The sequence below is a fragment of the Periophthalmus magnuspinnatus genome, chromosome 17 (genome assembly GCF_009829125.3).
Source record: "Periophthalmus magnuspinnatus isolate fPerMag1 chromosome 17, fPerMag1.2.pri, whole genome shotgun sequence".
NCBI classification, from domain to species: Eukaryota; Metazoa; Chordata; class Actinopteri; order Gobiiformes; family Gobiidae; genus Periophthalmus; species Periophthalmus magnuspinnatus.
This window is the reverse complement of record NC_047142.1, coordinates 16,456,748-16,473,036: the sequence shown is the minus strand read 5'-3', so window position 1 is coordinate 16,473,036 and position 16,289 is coordinate 16,456,748. Positions and strand designations below refer to the sequence as shown.

At 37.7% G+C, this 16,289-nt stretch overlaps 2 protein-coding genes across 5 annotated transcripts in view; one reads left to right on the top strand and one right to left on the bottom strand.

Moving 5' to 3' along the window:
* Positions 1 to 16,289, top strand: part of epb41l3b (erythrocyte membrane protein band 4.1-like 3b) — a 79,490-nt gene that overhangs the window by 32,607 nt on the left and 30,594 nt on the right. For all 4 annotated transcript variants that reach the window (XM_055228716.1, XM_055228715.1, XM_055228713.1 and 1 more), the window contains exons 3-9: positions 1,304 to 1,447; positions 6,950 to 7,054; positions 7,505 to 7,547; positions 7,637 to 7,712; positions 8,376 to 8,594; positions 11,728 to 11,815; positions 15,698 to 15,850. In XM_055228716.1, coding sequence (XP_055084691.1) covers positions 1,394 to 1,447; positions 6,950 to 7,054; positions 7,505 to 7,547; positions 7,637 to 7,712; positions 8,376 to 8,594; positions 11,728 to 11,815; positions 15,698 to 15,850 — 738 coding nt within the window. In that variant the 5' untranslated portion in view covers positions 1,304 to 1,393. The remainder of the gene's footprint in view (positions 1 to 1,303; positions 1,448 to 6,949; positions 7,055 to 7,504; positions 7,548 to 7,636; positions 7,713 to 8,375; positions 8,595 to 11,727; positions 11,816 to 15,697; positions 15,851 to 16,289) is intronic.
* vapal (VAMP (vesicle-associated membrane protein)-associated protein A, like) overlaps positions 3,234 to 16,289 on the bottom strand; it is a 145,247-nt gene continuing 132,191 nt past the window's right edge. Inside the window, exon 7 of the transcript XR_008649055.1 lies at positions 3,234 to 3,243. The gene's annotated coding sequence lies outside the window, so the exon portion shown is untranslated. The remainder of the gene's footprint in view (positions 3,244 to 16,289) is intronic.

The following is a 16,289-nucleotide window of genomic DNA, read 5'->3' as shown; positions in this document are numbered from 1 at the left end:
TTTTTTTTGATATGTCAGTTCACATTTCAGTCTCCTTGGCAATTTTTCTGGATACGTTTAAAATGTGAACAGAATTAAAACTTAAAATGCAAAACTAATTAAAATGGAAATGGCTTGTCAGAAAAATTGCAATTGGATATTTTTCTCTAAATCGTTCAGCCCTAAAATACAGTATACTATAACATGCAGACTTGTGGTTTGAATGCGCTAGATTTTTTTTGCTCTATAATGCAAAATTTACTTTTTACCATGCTATAGTTGTATCCCCCATCTCATTTGGCTACCCTCTCGAAGTTGTATTTAGAGTGAGTGATTTAGAGTATTCAAGACATCATTGCTCCGATTAACCACTGTTTTCACCACCACCACTACTACACGCCTACTGCTTTGTACTTACTTCATTATCCAATTCTCTTTTCTTAATCAGTGATACGTGTAGGATTCAGTAGTGTTGTTTAGTCATGTTGGTACAAATGGGGGAAAAAATCCTCTACTTGTAACGTAGGTGCCGACAAATGCGCATCCTTTTGTTGTGATGGTGTTCACTCCTCCCATTGGACAGTGCAGTTTTAAGGAACAGCCACAATGTTAAATAACTCGTATTTGAGGTGGACAGAGGCAGTAACTAACTTAGAGTATATAGTTATATTTACTTAAAACATAATTAATGAATATACACTATATTACACTACAGAACAATTCTCTTGTACATTCATTTGAAGATGATGAGAATAAACATTGTGAACTTCTGGTTGTACGGTTGTCAAAAGTATTGAAAATCAGATACTAGATTACCCATTTTAGCCTTTTGTATTGAAAAATTCTAAATTGCATAACTTTTCTGGTAGAAGGTCCCCTACCTGCTTGTCCTCATGGAGATGTGATTGCTTTTCCTTGTGTGTTCCACAGTATAGCATTAAACACACCTATCTTGCATTTATTTCACTATGAGCGTTACTACTTGACAATACCTTCTAAAACATGCATTCTTTCTCTGATCTCCTCTCTACAGATCTGATCTGTAACTTAGTCTGGTGATTTCATCTGCTTGTCTCATGGAGATGGATAAGATCAACGTTACACTATGGAAAATTCTAAGCATAGCAATGAGAACAATTATGCTCTACACCTTTTTCTACGTCTTTTTAATCATTTGACTATTATAGTTCACCTCATGTCTTTGCAAGTTTCAGCTTTGTGTTATATGCGTAATTTCTAGAACTTTTCCATATCCAATATTTTGTTTTAAATTGTTAAGTGCTATGGCAACGATCCTAATTTCTCTTGATGCGTCCCGTTGCAGGATCACCCAGAGGAGGACTTGGTCTCCCATCAGTCCTCTTCAAGTCGTCTGTCCCGCTCTCCGCTCAGAGGTGTGAAGAAGGTGAAGATCATGCCCTGTAAAGTGACTCTGCTGGACGGGTCAGAGTACACCGTCAATGTGGAGGTGAGAGGGCCTGTGGAGGGGAGTGTATACATCAGACAGTATCTCATTAGTTTGGAGGAGGTATGGTTTTGCAGTTGTGTACATTATTTATTCACTCAGTGGTAGTAAGCTACTATTGCCATAGTTGCCCTTTAAATTGAACAGTGCCCAGTTTCTGATAAAATATACAATTACCCACACCTTTTAAAGCATATTATAGATATGCTGTTGTCACCTGTCTAACTTGGAACGCTTGTTATTTTATTTCAAGTAGTATTTAGTATTTTAGCACATTCGTGTAGTCTACAAACCATAGATCACAAAAATGCATGTCTGCTTTCCATATTAAATCGTCCTTCATCCTGAAATACCATCACGCTGGAATCCTGAACTAATTTGACCCAAAACAAACTTAGCCCCAGAGGCAGTACCAGGACATCCCATCCAGAGCCCCCCTGAGTAGACCCTCCTCTGTGGGGTCTGGATTCAGAATTAAACCCCTGTTTTGGGACTTGGACCATAAACAAGGGTATTTTCTTTGAGAAGATAAGTGTCTTTGACTGTGTGTTTTGGTATGACTTTTATGGGACGTCTGCAGTGGTAATGGAGGGTTTTTTTAGGTTTTTTTTTTAGAACTGTCACGATAAATGGGGGTCAGTCTGAAGCCAGATTGGAGTGGCTGCTCTGCATGTTTCAAACCAATGTGAACAAATGTGATTTTAACCCACTATAGGAACATTTGTTTCTATAGTGGGTACTTAAATAAGTCTTAATTTAAAGGTACTCAGTTACATTTACTAACTTTTTAAAGAAACAGTACTTTTCCAGCAGCATTTTATAGCATTACACAATTTATTGAAGTTATAGTACTCTTACTTGAGTAAATGTTTTGGTTACTCTTCTTACTGTGAGTAAGTCTATAATAAGTGATATGTTGATAACATGAAATTATTTTAACAGCTGTGTTTCTCACACCACTCCTTTAGATTTGATATATGTTGTTTGATTTTCCTGTTTGTTTTTGTGTGTAGGCAGCATGGTGGCTGAGTGGCAACACTCATGCCTCACAGCAAGAAGGTTTGGTTCGATCCCCGGGTCGCCCAGGCCTTTCTGTGTGGAGTTTTGCATGTTTCTCCCCGTGTCTGGATGGGTTTCCTCCGGGTACTCCGGTTTCCCCCATCAACCAAAACATGAACGCCCTTCGAGACAACTGTTGTTGTGATTTTGGGCGTTACAAAATAAAATGAATTGAATATAGTTTTTCCAGTTTTTGTATCTATCCTCCTCATTGAACTGCCACCTTATCGTGGTTGGAGAGGTTGCATACCTGAATGATCCTAAGAGCTATGTTGCCTGGGGCATTATGTCCCTAGTAGAGTCTCCCATAGCAAGACATGGTCAGACTAAGAGCAGTTCATCCCTTATGGATCTAGCAGAAACAAGGATTGTGATGTTGCCCGATATGGCGCAGCTGAGGCTCCATCCTAGATCCAGGTCTGGGATTGGGACTTGTGGGCTCCTGTGGGCTCACCATATGCAGAGGGGTTCACAGGGTTGTAAAGAGGACTGAGCAGTAGTCGAGGACGGTTGTCTCAATCACCCAGTCCACAGACACAGCATCGGACTGTAACAACGGGGGGAAAAGAGCCTGACCTCATGTAGAAGTTTGAGAGGTACTAGCTATAGTCGGGCTCACTTCCACATACACCTTGGGCTCTGCTACCCAATTCCATAAGAAGGGCTGGACCCTCTACTTCTCTGGTGTTCCCCACAAGGAGAGGCAGCAAGTTGGTGTGGGCTTGCTTATTGCCGCACAGCTCAGCCACCACGTATTGGAGTTCAACCCAGTAAATGTGCCTTCAGTCTTTGGGAGAGGTACTGGACAGTGCACCAACAGGGGACAATACTCTGGAAAGAATGGCCTCCCTGATCTGAACCCAAGCGATGTTTTGTTCTGTGCCTCATCACAGTTTGTTCATAACACTATATTCAAGCACAAGGATGTTCATCAGTGCATATGGCACCAGGACACCCTAGGCCAGAGGTCGATCAACTTTTCCGTTGTGTCATGTGACCTTCGACCGCGTGTCTTGGACACTGGGGGGAAGGGATTGGCAAATCTGTCAACCAACCACCTGGTTGAGTTGGATACTCCAGTAGAGAAGAAAGACAGACAGACCTAGCAGATCTAAGCGTATTATGAGGGTCTCATCTCTGCTTCTTGCAGATGATATTGTCCTGCTGGCTACATCAAACCAGAACCTGTGACATGCACTGGAGGGGTTTTCAGCCAAGTGTAAAATGGCCGGCATGAAGATCACCTCCTCTAAGTCTTGAGTCTCTACCTCAAGTGGAGGAGTTCAAGTATTTCAAGGTTTTGTTCATGAGTGAGGGAAGGATGGAGCGTGAGATAGACAGGCAGACTGGTGCAGCATCTGCAGTGATGCGGTTGCTGTATCGGACTGTTGTGGTGAAGAAGGAGCTGAGTCAATCTACATTCCTACCCTCAGCTGTGGTCATGAGCTTTGAGTAATAACGGAAAGGAGAAGATCACGAATACAAGTGGTCGAAATAAGTTTCCTAAATATCTCCTTAATATTTTGTCCTTCAAATTACATTAACTTCAAATTGATGGTTGATGGTTACTCTTTAAGTTACTACAGATTATTTTCTCAAATACTTTTTTTTTATCCTTACTTGAGTGATTTCTTGGACTCCTATTTTGTACTTCTACTTGAGTTATATTATTTTACGCTTACTTGAGTATAATTTTTGGCTATTCTTCCCACCTCTGATTGTTTCATTATATTGTGTTTTATTGCTAAACCTAAAATATCTGAAAAACATGTAATCTTACAGTGTGGATGCATGTTTTTGGTCTGGTGGCGCCACCTGCTTGACTCAGTGTTAATCATAGTTAGGTTTAATGCCACACTTTGGACTATTGAAGGCACTAGTGTCGTCACGATACTGAAGTTTCAAACTTCAGTTTATACTTAGTGTCAAAATTGATACTCGATACTGATTCTGGTACCACAATGATAATAGAATGTGATTTTCAGCATTAAATTAAAGTAATTTATATTACCTTACATCTGCGTAATCGCTCAGTCGTCCATGAATATTTGGTCTTATAAAAGCTCTGATACAGCTCAAGATCATTCTAAAGCTATTTATGAAAGGTTCATTTCTGTCCTGTGAATGTGACCATTTTTTAGCACCGATACCTGCTCAAATGAGTATTGAGTTTCGATACTAGTTTTAGTATCAAATTTTTGATACTTTTGACAGCCCTAAAAGGCAAAGCAATGCCATCCTAATGGAAAAGGCATGTAGTGCACTCTAAAATGTTGATAAAGCAGTGAACATTACATGGTACATGCGTTTTAACTTGGGCATTGAAGATTCAAATGAACAGTCTTAATGGAAGTCCTGTAAGGATTAAACAGCGAGCAGCTGTGCATTATACAGTTTTAACGCACGACACAAAGCACAGGATTTGTATTCCTTGCTTAGGACAAGATGGAAAGAATATTTTTTCACTAATATATATAAAAAACAAAAAACAAATGTTTTATTGGTTCTTAGTTGTGTCTCTCAGGTTTTTCACATCTTGTTAGCCTAGAGTAGGAGTTTTTTTTATCAATTAGAACATTTCTGACAGTCTAAAAGTTACTCTACTTTGCAAAAAAAATATCAAAATTGTGGTACAAATCCAGTCAGAGCCTCACCACATGTTTGCTAAGAGATTTTCTTCTATTCCATTTTTGAAATGCATCCAAAATGTCATGACTAAGTCATTATCCTCAGACAGCTCAGCTCAGTGGAAAACGAATGGCGTCATCAAATCTGCGAAGTCACTTCAAGACCGATAAGCAATGGGTCTTCAGCACAATCCGGAGCATAGATGCACATTCATTCAGACTCAAAACCTGTAACTATGTTAAGAAGCCTCTGTCTTTTTATAAATTCATGAATAAAATTAATGGTTTGCTTGCCTAAATCAATTATGAATATGTTTTGGCAATAATTTAGCTTTTATCAACAGGGTAGGATAATAAGTGGGGCTAGAGAGCTGGGAGAGAGATTCAGCAAATTGAATGTGGCATATAGGGCTGCACCAATACCAGTATCAGTACTGTCACCAATACTTAAAAATGTAATTAACAGGGTATTGGCTCAGAATCTTCTAATACTGATCCGATTCCTCACTCAGATATATTTTATCGTGTTGTCACGATACTCAGTAAGCAGAAAAAATATTTTTTGTTTTAACTATCAGCCATAGCTTAAAAAAAACAACTAATGTGCTTTTAAGGATATTTTATGGAAGGGAAAAAATTACTAAAATAATCGATAGCTGCATCACTACACTGAATACCGATTCCAATGATAATAAAAGGTACTCTTTCATTAAACAATAGAATGTGATTTTCAACATTAAATTGTAGTACTTTCTTTTATATTACCATGTGGTCTTATATCTGAGTAATCCCACAGTGGTCCACTATAAGTATAACTATAAAAACTTTGACATGCATGGTCTTTGTGAGCACAATATGACCAAATGAGCTGATTCAGATAAAATATTGTAATAGGTTAAAGCCTTTATCAAAGCAAATGGATCAAATTTCCTGCCAATTTCCTCCTCTCTGTGTTCCTAATGATCCACAAACAACCTCATCCCCACACACACGGGTAACTATTCATGGGTTTCAGAATGATGAGAAATTAGGACCACTGCCATAGTGATTAACAGATAAAAGCAAAATATTATATCCTTTGAATGGGGAAAAAAGTCCTCAAATTATCATTGTCATTCAAAGTTGTATTACTCGTCTATCCATTCTTTTTTAATAAGAATTGTTTATATTGTATTTTTTGAGCAACAGGGTCCATGTAATTCCTCTTATTGAAGTTTGTTTAAATCTTTAAACTTTATTTCATATTTTTATCTACACTGCTAAAAACCAAATGCAGGGCAACACTAGCTAAGCCTAAACATAGTATCAAATATCACATCTGTCTTCAGGTGGCTGCTAATCTCCTACTGCTAAAGAGATCAGGTCTGGATTAACTTTGTCTACAGCTCCTTTATACTTTAATATCTTGTCTCTCAGTTGTCTAAGGTCTGGGCCTTTTGAAATGTTGTTGATGATGTAATTAAAGAAATATTGTGTAATTTTTATTTTATTTGAAGTTATAGTTTCTGTTTTATTTTCGGGCAGTGTAGTCACTTGGTTCCTCGGAAATGTTATTGTTGTGCCTGGAATGTTCTACACTGAGCTGTGTTTGCCTTACCACAGATCTTACCTCTTGGCCTGGAGGTGCCTCCTGTTCGTTTCCATGAAAATTTTGTTTGATGTCATATTGTGGAATATTCCAGGCACAGTAATAATTGGTGGTAAATCAAGGGACAGAAATGGCTGATGTAAAATGATAAATATTGCATGTAATTTGTAAATATATTGCTCGTATTTTTTTGTAAATAACCTATTTGGGTTTTGTTTTTGTCTTTTCCAGAAACGAGCTAAAGGCCAGGTCCTCTTTGACAAAGTGTGCGACCACCTGAACCTGCTGGAGAAGGATTACTTTGGCATCACATACAGAGATGTAGAGAACCAGAAGGTACATTTACACACACACACCTCCACATAATAACATTTTGAAACACTAAAATATCAGTTTTGCAAATATCTGCAGAGTATTGCAATTGTTATTAGATGTCCCGTTTAGCATTTTCTCCAGAGTACATAATGTAAACAGAAAAATTTACAACATTTAAAAGAAGACTGAAATATGAACTGATAAGCTAAGACCCCTGTGCATTTCAGAACATGTTTGCAGAGGTTTAAACACAAGATTACAAGATTTTTACAGATTTTTTGCTTTATTCTTTTCTATTTTCTACATTCTATTATCTAAATAATTGTAGCCTTTGTGATTTGATAATTACACCAACTCAGATTGTGATATTGATCAGATGGGATATATTGCGCAGTCCTTGTAAAAACTCTTAAAACATGAGGCAATAGCCCATCTTTGTTTTTAAGCCTCTTTGTCGTATTTTCTTTTCAGAATTGGCTAGACCCCTGCAAAGAGCTCAAGAAGCAGATCAGAAGTATGTATTTTATTGTGTTATTTTAGTAGTACTATACTTTGTGTACAGTATTTGTGAGAATGGGCTCATCTTGATTGTTTCTGCTGCAGCTGGACCCTGGAACTTTGCTTTCAATGTGAAGTTTTACCCTCCAGATCCATCCCAGCTCAGTGAGGACATCACCAGGTGAGGAGGAGACTTGTGTTTAATCTGACTAATGATTGTAACATAATATGAAATATGAGTCGGTAATCTAGCTCGAGGGATTTAGAATTTTTGCTTCTCAGTCCAGTACCTTCGGAGTAATGTTGTCACAATACTAAAATTTTGATACTAGTTTAGTATCAGATCAGATTAATTTGTTTAACTGTTAATTTGGGCTGGGTGATATACCGTAAAACCAGCAGGACAATTTTCTCAGAGCAAGATCACAAATTTGATTTTGTCACGATTCATGTAAACTTATTTATATTTCCTTGAAGAGGTAACTAGATTGTGCTTTTTCTGAAAATTCATTCACTGCAATTGATCAACTCTAACTCTGTCTCTCACACAGAGGCTGAGCATTGATGAGATTTGGTGGCATATAACTAATCATCACAGGAATAAGATGACAATTAGATTTTTACCAGTAGATTGCTGAGCCTTAATGTTAATTTTCTGCCATGGTGCTTGTTTGCCAAGTCTTCCTCGGAAAGAGATTTTGTCTCAAGGGACTTCCTGGTATATTTTTGATTAAATTTGTGGTCCTTGGCAGTAATATCTTCTTCAAACACAAATTATAACTTTTCTTTAGAACTTGATCCGCCAGTTCTTATTGCACGTAATAAACTCTGTGTCTCTCCATAGGTACTACCTTTGCCTTCAGCTGCGTGACGATGTGGTCTCCGGTCGCCTTCCCTGCTCCTTTGCCACTCACACAGTCCTTGGCTCATACACAGTCCAGTCTGAACTTGGAGACTACGACCCCGAAGAGCTGGGGACGGACTACATCAGTGAACTGCGCTTTGCACCAAACCAAACCAAAGAACTTGAAGAGAAGGTCATGGAGCTGCACAAGACTTACAAGTTAGTATTTTCTATTGGTAAAGTCTTGAAAGCTTATTCACAAAATCTAATTATCTATTGGCGAGTTGTTAAAGGGTCTATATTACGCTATTTTCTGATTTATGTTATAATGTTTCCTCATCAACGACATACCTGGAATTATGGGTTTTTTTTTCATTCATATGTTTAACAGAAAAAAATTCTGCATATTTAAGAATATTAAGTTACATCTATTGTTTTAGCCTTGTTGAAAGTACTTCACTCCTCGGTGCACTAAGATATCGTAGACTTTCTGTGGAATCACAACTGTTTTTGTTCACTTGAGTTTGCTACAGAATGAAAAAGGCAACAACTTAAGGTTATTCTAGTGTATTGTACAGTAAATCATTTCATTTGAGGTTAAAAATGGCTGTTACTTTACTTTTAACTTTAAAACTACCACTTGATGACATCACAAGATCAAATGGAGCATTTTGAGCTTTGGGGATATAGACAGGCCAATAAGAAGATTGCTTAAACATGTGTGAATGAAACAAAACACAATTCCGGGTAAGTTTTTGAGGAGGAAACTGCATTATAGCATGGCTTAAAGCCCACAGGAGTCAAATTTGCCTAATATGGGACATTTACTTGGTAGTAATGCATGTATATGTATAAATAGTATCTTGTCTGGGAAGATATTTTCTCCTAAAAGCCTCACAGTGACTGTCCTCTGTCTGAGTATTATAATGATTTGTGTGGAATTTGATGCGACCTCACACTGAAGCAGGGCAGAAATAATACCACCAGGATTCAGCCTCTCTGAAGGGCATCCAGGCTAAAAATGGCCCAGTTAAAAGCTCCAATAAACCATGGTGTTGAATTTTACTCTAGCTTTTAGGCAGAGGTGGGTAAAGAAGCGAAAAATTTTACTCAAGTGATATTTCTTTGATGTAACATTACACTTAAGTAGAAGTACAAGGTAGTGGTCCATGAAATTATGCAAGTGAGAGTAAAAATGTTTTTGGGAAAACTATTACTCAAGTAAGAGTAACCTAAATGTTACTAGTTAGTTAGTTAAGACGGTTAAGACATTAATGCTGCACAATGTAACATGGCAGATGGAGGATCTTGCTTTTTTCTTTGGAGATGTTGTTGCTTTGCAGAGAACGTTCCATCATATGGTATTGAACTTATCAATCTAGCATGTATTCAGTTGCAGGTATTTAGTAGCTCAAAAATACTTGCATTCTTATGGTAAGTGGGATTGCCTATCTAAAGAGCTTACCTTCAACTGTCACTTCCTTATTTCTCTGTGGGGCGTTCAAGGGAATACAATGGATCCTCCACCAGAAAAGTTACATACCATATTTTCCGCACTATAAGGCGCATCGGAATATAAGGCGCACCTTCAATGAATGGCCTATTTTAAAACAAATTTCACATATAGGGCGCACCGCATTATAAGGCGCATAGAATATAAACTACTGTAGTAGCTGGGGTTGTGTTACGCATCCACGAGATGGAGCTGCACTGAAGGGAATGTCAACAAAACAGTCAGATAAGTCAGTCAAACTCACAAAACAAGTTAATGCATTCACAATATAGTAACTCTCGAAATAGTGCAACGTAATTACAATAACTCAACGTTGTTCAAACGTTAATGTCCATATTCACAATATCTCCCAGCCTTGTTTAGTTGTAAACACGTGAAAGAAACACGTAAAGCCTCACTTTTTCAGTTTATTCCTCATTCACGAATCCGTCGAGTTCTTCCTCTTCAGTGTCTGAGTTGAACAGTTGGGCGAGCTCATTCAAAGTGCACGATTCCGTCTCGTCAAAATCACCATTATCCGTGTTGATGCTGTTGTCTAACAGTTCAGTGACAATTCCTGCCTTCGTGAAACTCGGACCACAGTTGAGACTGATATATCAGCCCAGGCATCCGCGATCCATTGGCAGATTGTGGCGTATGTCGCCCGGCGCTGTCTCCCCGTCTCCCCATTTTCCCTATAGCGTCGGATCCTATCATCGCAGATATAGCGGGTTGCGGACTTTCCAGCAGCGTAACTCCGCGCCCAGTCGTGCTCTCATGTAAATTCAAACGGCGTCTCAAAGCGGAGACACGGGGCTATCTAAATATTTTACCATCATTACTGTAATCTGCCTCTGTTGTCCTGAAGGTGACGAATGAGAGCGCGGGGCTGCGGGGCTGCGGGGATTTTCCCAGTCATTTATTCGACGCGTAAAAGAAAAAATACGGATGGATGTGTAAAATAGAAGTAGTTGTGTGGAAAAAATGCAGCAAATGCTGATACTTCGTTTAACATGATTTTTATGGCTAAAAAATAATAAAAGTTTAGGTCTAGGTGAGCTATACTGGCCCACAGTGTGCTCAGTCCTTAAAGGGTTATTACCGCTGTTACTTCAGCGACGGCTCCTGACTACGGGTGTCATAATTGACCAATATTGATCCACATATAAGGCGCATCGGATTATAAGGCGCACTGTGGGTTTTTGAGAAAATTAAAGGCTTTTAGGTGCGCCTTATAGTGCGGAAAATACGGTAGTCTAAAGTTAATGTTGTCTTATCTTTTTATTACAAGACTGAATCAATTGTGGACCTAAATAAATGAACGTGTGCTGTGTAAAGATGCAAGTTTAATCACAATTGTTTAAGATATAGGGAGAAAACTAAACACTGTCTGGTCTTCATGGGGGTCTAAGATCTGATTTTATCAAATCTGTACAAACATGTTCTGAAATCCATGGGATCCTTTAGTGTAGCAGTTCATATTTCAATGTTCTCTCAAATGCTTCTCAATGTATTTAAAGAGGGGGCTATTATGCTTTTTTGCTTTTTTTTTCTCTACCACATTATCCATGCATGTTTGAGTAATCTAGCAATCTCCCCCTCTTTATAGTTAGCAGTACGATCTTATCCAAAGCTAAGCTCACAAGCCTACATCACCCTGGCTCCCACATGACAATTTTCCATAAATATAGAAAAGAATGACACAAAACACTACATCTACATCTTCACAAACCTGATGTGATGTGCAGTAGTTTTGTTATTATGTTATTAGGTAATACCAATTAGAAGTATGATCTTTCATTTTAAAAATTTCTAATATTTTTCTAATAAATGGTAATAATTTGTGTTTTATCATTTCAGGGGCATGACACCGGCCGAAGCAGAGATGCACTTTTTGGAAAACGCAAAGAAATTGTCAATGTACGGAGTGGATCTGCATCACGCCAGGGTAAGAAGTTAATAATAGTATTTTTAATAGTTTTTTTTTTTGTTATGTTTATATTCTTTTGTCATGCTTGTCACCTCCACAACACTGCTTCTCCACATCATGGCTGCCAAATCAATGCCTTACAACTGCAATCACTGCCCTGCTAATTTATGGACATTACCTCATCTATGGCTTTGTGGATTTAAGGTGGATTTGTTAAGGTGGAATGTTGCGTGGGCAGGCAGTACAGAGGGCTACAGCAGGACTGTGTGAGCTGCTGCTTCTAATCTTTACAACAGATGGGATGAATAAAGCATGAGCAGCACTTTTGTAATAAAGAGAAATTATGACCGGATGAATATAAAACCTTTGATAGTAAAAATAAAATCAAAAAGGGTTTGGTATGTGAAATGTTTTTAATTGAGGAAGTGATATTGAAGTGATAATAGGTTTAATAATCTTGGCATATGAGTTTGCAGAAGATGCTGAGGTAGTTAATATTGCATTTCTTGCCTATCTGATGCCAAAAATACAGCCAATATTGACACCACATTAAGTTTAGACTAGTATCAAAATGAGATATTCATTTGAGCAAGTATCGATACTAAAAAGTCACATCAACCAGACAGAAATGAACCTTTCCTGAATAGCTTAAGAATGATCTTGAGCTATATCAGGGCAAATATAAGACCACATAGACTAGTATAAATTGAATTTGAAATGTTGGTATCGTGACAACACTAATAACAAACCAAATTCACGATTTCCCAAACAAAGTATTTAAAGGTGCACTTTGTAACTTCTCTAGTAAGGGGTCTGTTGCCTGCTTATCTCTATGGAAATGTTATTGCTTTGCCAGGAATATTTCACAATATGGCATTAAAGTGAACTACATTTATTCAATTGCAGTTTTTATTGCTAAAAATACCTTGAAAAAGTTGCATTTTTGCTTGGCGTGGTGACGCCCCCTGCTTATTTACATGGACATAGAGCATTAGAGAAGCAATCCCATACTGTGGAACGTTCTAGGCAACACAATAACATCTTCACAAAGACAAACAGATGATGTACTCACTGCCAGAAATGTTACGTAGTGCACCTTTTAATACTGCAGTTTTTATAGGAGCTTCAATGTGGAAAATATGCCATGTTTTAAACCACGCAATCTATTAAGTTTAGAGCTAAATAAAGAAAAGCTTGCAGATAGCTTCCCTGCCAGTTGATGCATGTTTAAAGCATGGAGAGAAAATAACACAGCAAATTGCATGCATCAAGTTTAAAGGTCCTATATTACGCAAAATTAACTCTTGAGCTTTAAACCATGTTAGATTGTTGTTACCTCATGAAAAACATAGCTGGAGTTGTGTTTTGTTTCATTCACACATGTTTGAGTAACCCTTTATTTTTAGTCTGTCTACATCAAAGTTCAAAATGCTCTGTCGCACCTTGTGATGTCACGAACCAGTAGTTTTCAATGTTTGATCTCGAAACGTATGCTAAACAACAACATCTAAACATTGGTTGATCTCAATGATAAGGCCAGCACATGTTAATCGAGAGGTCCAGAGCCAAACCTGTAGCAGTAAGATGCATGCACTGAAGAGAAGTTACACTCTCTTGTTTAGGTGAAAGCTCTGAGTCAGTGCCACAGCACATCTCTTTATGTCTCCTCACGTGTCCTTCTGTTTTGACTTAGATCTGCACAGTTTGACTAAAAGTCCAGTCTCTCCTTCTGCCTTTGTGTGCGTGATTGTGTGCCCCCCCCTCTCTGATCCAGCAGCAGCTCCTCACTTTTTCTACTCTCTTTCTCTCCTCTGGTGCTTCTCATTATTATAATCCAAGTTATGGAAAGTGAACAACTATTCTCTTACCATTTTTGGAGTGAAACTTAAGACCCCATTTAGCACCCAGATGTCGCACGAGTTTCTAGGGATAACTGTAATGTGTACATGCTTTTAGGCACAATGGGGACGAAAATCGAATTTAAAATCTTGATCGATCAGTATGGGGGAAAAAATGGTGATGGTTTTTTTTCCCATACCACTCAGCTCTAGTTCACAGCTCCTTTTACCTTTATTCAGTAGAGATTGGCAATATCAGAGCACATGACATCACAAGGTGGAACAGAGTGTTGTTTTTTTTTGAGAGAAGAAGGCAGCCTAAAGAGTTTATGTGTTAAACATGTGAATGAAACAAAACAGAACTCGAGGTATGTTTTTGATGAAGACACAACATTATAACATGGATCAGAAAATGGTGCAATATGGGCCCTCTACCACTATTTTAAAAGGCTTCTTAGAGATTTGACCAACCCCTTGCTGTTCTGATATTTGATTACAACCATATAGAAATCCTTTATTTCTTAAGACTATATTGTCCAAACATAGCCCAAGTACATTCTTTTGTCTCTCTCCTCTTGTTAAATGCTAAGTTGGTAGGGCGTCTGTATCAAATCTTGGCTTCATCTGAGCGTGAGGTAAGAGCTATGTACGCTCTATAAACCTGTGTGTCTTTACTCCTGCATGGTTGCAAGAAACTGTACAAAATTTTGGCAAAATTTCATCTTCCAACATTCATTTTCTATTTTTTTCTAGTGAAGAGCCTCATTTCTCTGCTTCACTGTTGCTTATGCCACTACAGAGGATACATAGAAAGTGCATAGAAATAATATGGCAACCATAGTGCTTGACTTTCTACCTGCCTGCTTTTTGCATTGTTCATATCAGAAAATTTGGGTCCTTTTTATCTGCTGTGCACTAGCTCTTATATATCTTATAAAGATTACGTACTAGGACTACAACTTTGTTAAAGGTAAACTATGTAACTTGGCTGTGGAGGTTCCGACACCTGCTTGGTTACATTGAGAGGTTACAGAGTTGCTGATGTCAGTTCCTGGTCCAGCCAGAAACTTAACAGCTGATTTCTAGCGTTATTTTTGTTCCTTATTCAAGATACAATTACCTTTCAAAACTGTATGTTGAACCACAAATTGTATCAAATCTGTAAATAATGTGGTAAAAATCTGGCACAATATAGGATTACAAGTGTGTATACGTCTCTAACTGCTCATCACCGCTAATGCTATCTTAGCCTAGCTTAGCTTTTTAATTCAACTTCTCTGATACACTTTCTGTCAGTTATAACCATAGATTCATGCTTATAACCTCATTGGCTTTAAATGACTGTAATCTTGTTTTAACAAAAGAAAAATGTAAATGAGGAAATTGTAAACAAGTTCATTGTTTTCAATCAGCTGATCCACCCAGAAGTGACATCACGCTCACACAATTCTATTACTTTGCCTAGAATGTTCCACAGTATGGCATTAAACTTACTCCATGGCAGCCAGTAAGGCCAAGTAAACAGTTAAATCTGTGGAGAAGCCAGTCTGCTCACAGTAAAATTTTATGTTTTTCAAGGTCATTTTGACCAATAAATTTATAAATACAAGATAGATACATTTAATGCCATACTTTGGAGCATTCCAGGCAAAGCAATAAAATCTCCAGGAGGACGAGCAGGTTGCGGATGCTTCACCAAAGAAGTTACATAGTGCATCTTTAGGGCTGAATGATGAATGAAAATTGTATCAAACCTGTTGTTGCAATTAATCCTATAATAAAACCCTGTAGTTCAGACCTCTACAAACATGTTCTGAAATGGGATGCATTAGTTTAGCAGTGTATATATTTTCTTATCTTTTAATACTCCTTAACGTGCTTTAAAATTTGCACAGTAGACTGAATCTTAATTTTAAAATCAGATTAGAACATTTGTCATAAAAGTTGCAATTTGATATTTTTCACAAATTGTTCCGCCCTGATACAAATATTAAGACACTGTAGTATCAAAAATCACATTTATTTAGTTTTTATTCATGTTACGTTTTGTGTTTTTTCCCAGGATTCTGAAGGAGTGGAGATCATGCTGGGGGTGTGTGCCAGTGGACTCCTCATTTACAGAGACAGGCTCAGGATCAACAGGTTTGCGTGGCCCAAAATCCTCAAAATCTCCTACAAGAGGAACAACTTCTACATCAAAATCAGGCCAGGAGAGGTAATGTATGCCTTAGCTACAGGACCATTTTAATGTACAGTTATTTTTAGGATATAGAGGTATATGTAGTTGCAGACACTTTATAGTTTTAGTTTGAAGTTCTTTCCTTCATCTTACTTCATCATACTAATACAAACTAATTGAGTTATAAGCATTTGTTGTGCCACTGAAATGTGTATTTTACTTCTCTGCTGTGGGCCATATTCATTTTTATAATCCTCATAATAGTTATGATGTAGGCCTGTCACGATAATTACTATATGGACTAATTGTTCAGTAAATTAATAAATCTATTTTGGGGCTTACTATTTATCGTTTGTACAATGTCTTTACAATAAGTGGGGAGATTTGTGGTACTTTTGTTGTAAGAAAATACGATTTGAGCTGTAGAAAGTTGAATAAGTCACTTTTGTGGGTAATCATTGGTTTATTCTGCTAT